The 1,496-nt window shown below is 49.5% G+C and overlaps 2 protein-coding genes across 3 annotated transcripts in view; both read left to right on the top strand.

The window, feature by feature from the left end:
- Positions 1 to 1,496, top strand: part of LOC113457658 (zinc finger protein 420-like) — a 1,205,902-nt gene that overhangs the window by 615,136 nt on the left and 589,270 nt on the right. The gene's annotated exons all lie outside the window — the stretch shown is intronic.
- Dmkn (dermokine) overlaps positions 1 to 1,496 on the top strand; it is a 20,025-nt gene that overhangs the window by 9,159 nt on the left and 9,370 nt on the right. For both annotated transcript variants that reach the window (XM_026786288.1, XM_013351561.2), the window contains 3 exons: positions 272 to 331; positions 477 to 524; positions 931 to 978. In XM_026786288.1, the coding sequence (XP_026642089.1) occupies positions 272 to 331; positions 477 to 524; positions 931 to 978 (156 nt within the window). The remainder of the gene's footprint in view (positions 1 to 271; positions 332 to 476; positions 525 to 930; positions 979 to 1,496) is intronic.

Below are 1,496 nucleotides of genomic sequence, written 5' to 3'. Positions count from 1 at the left end.
GCAGTCGGGCATGGTGGTGGATCACCATCACTCCTGTAAGCCTGGGAGGCGACGCAGGGGGAATCACTGCAAGTTTAAGGCCAGCCTGGGCTACACAATGAATGCACGTCTCAAGAGATCAGGTCAGCTGTGTGGGTGAAGTCATTTCTGAGCTGGGAGTTCAGGCGTGGGAGAGAGAAGAGATGTGGGGCCGGTGGAGGAGATGGGCAGGCCTGGAATAGTCTGGCAGGTGGACATGAGCCTTGAACATGGCTTCCTTTCCACTTCCCAGGAGCATGGGTACAATGGGGACGGTGGGCGCAATGAAGCTGTCAGTGGACTCAAAACTTTGGTGAGTGGCCGTACTTACTCCACCTTGGGCTGGGACTGGGGTGCCAGGCATCTTTGTGTCTTGTTCCTTCCTGACACCCATATCTCCTGCCTCTTGCTCACAAAGCAGACTCTTAACTTCCTGCCGTTTCTCATCCATTCCTTAGAACTCTGACCCGTCTTCCTCACCTTTCAACTTTGACAGTTTCTGGGAGGTAAGTTTTGCAAGCTTGCTCGGCACCCCTGAGGAGAAGCAACCCCACTTCCTCAGTCCTCCACATCCCAAGAAAAAGCCACAGCCTTGACCTTCTCCTTTAAAATCTTTAAAATTTCGTTTTAATTTCATGCATATGAGTGCTTGGCTTGCACATATGTTTGTGTGCACACATATGTGTACCTGGTGTCAGCAGAGGCCAGAAAAGGGCATCGGATTTCCTGGAACTGGAGTTACAGATGGCTGTGAGCCACCATGTGGTTGCTGGGAATAGAACTCAGGACCTCTGGAGAGAGCATCCTGAGTTCTTAACCACGGAGCCATCTCTCCAGCTCAGCCCTTGACCTTTTCTGGTCAAAAACAAAACAAAACAAACACTGTTTCATTTCCTTTTGTTTTCCCTGCAGAATTTTAAATCCAAGATGCCTTTTATTAACTGGGATGCCATAAACAAGGTAAGGGCCTGAAGGCCACGCCCTCGCTGATTTGAGAGCAGAGGACCAGAGAGGAGAGCTAGACGCCTTCACGGTGTGGCAGAGGGTAGTAATGAAGACTGCTAAGGTTTTAGGCAAACGCTCAAACTGAATGGGTCCACAAGTAGGGGGCCATGGAGACCTGGGAAGATAGGGTGAACTCAGAAATTGTTGGGCACTGGCAATGAGCAGTGTGTGTGTGGGGGTGTCTTTAATATCTCAGCTTAAAGAACCAGGTGAATCATCAATCTCAGTCTCCCCTTTAGACCTGTGAGATGCAGGCTTGTAGTCCCTGCAATTTGGGAAGAAAGGGTGGTGGTAGAGCTGGCAAATTTGAGGCCACCCTGAACTACAGAGTGAGTTCATAACCTGCTTAGGCAATTTAAGGAGATAATATCTCAAAATTAAAACCCATCAGTGAAGGTCTGAGTTGAAACTCAGTGTGGAATCCCTTCATAGAATCCCCCAGTGAGGGGTTAGGGGCATGGTTCAGTGGTAGA

The sequence above is a fragment of the Microtus ochrogaster genome, linkage group LG4 (assembly GCF_000317375.1).
Source record: "Microtus ochrogaster isolate Prairie Vole_2 linkage group LG4, MicOch1.0, whole genome shotgun sequence".
In the NCBI taxonomy this organism is placed as follows: domain Eukaryota; kingdom Metazoa; phylum Chordata; class Mammalia; order Rodentia; family Cricetidae; genus Microtus; species Microtus ochrogaster.
Note: the sequence above shows the minus strand (reverse complement) of the source record. Positions and strands in the feature narration are given on the sequence as shown.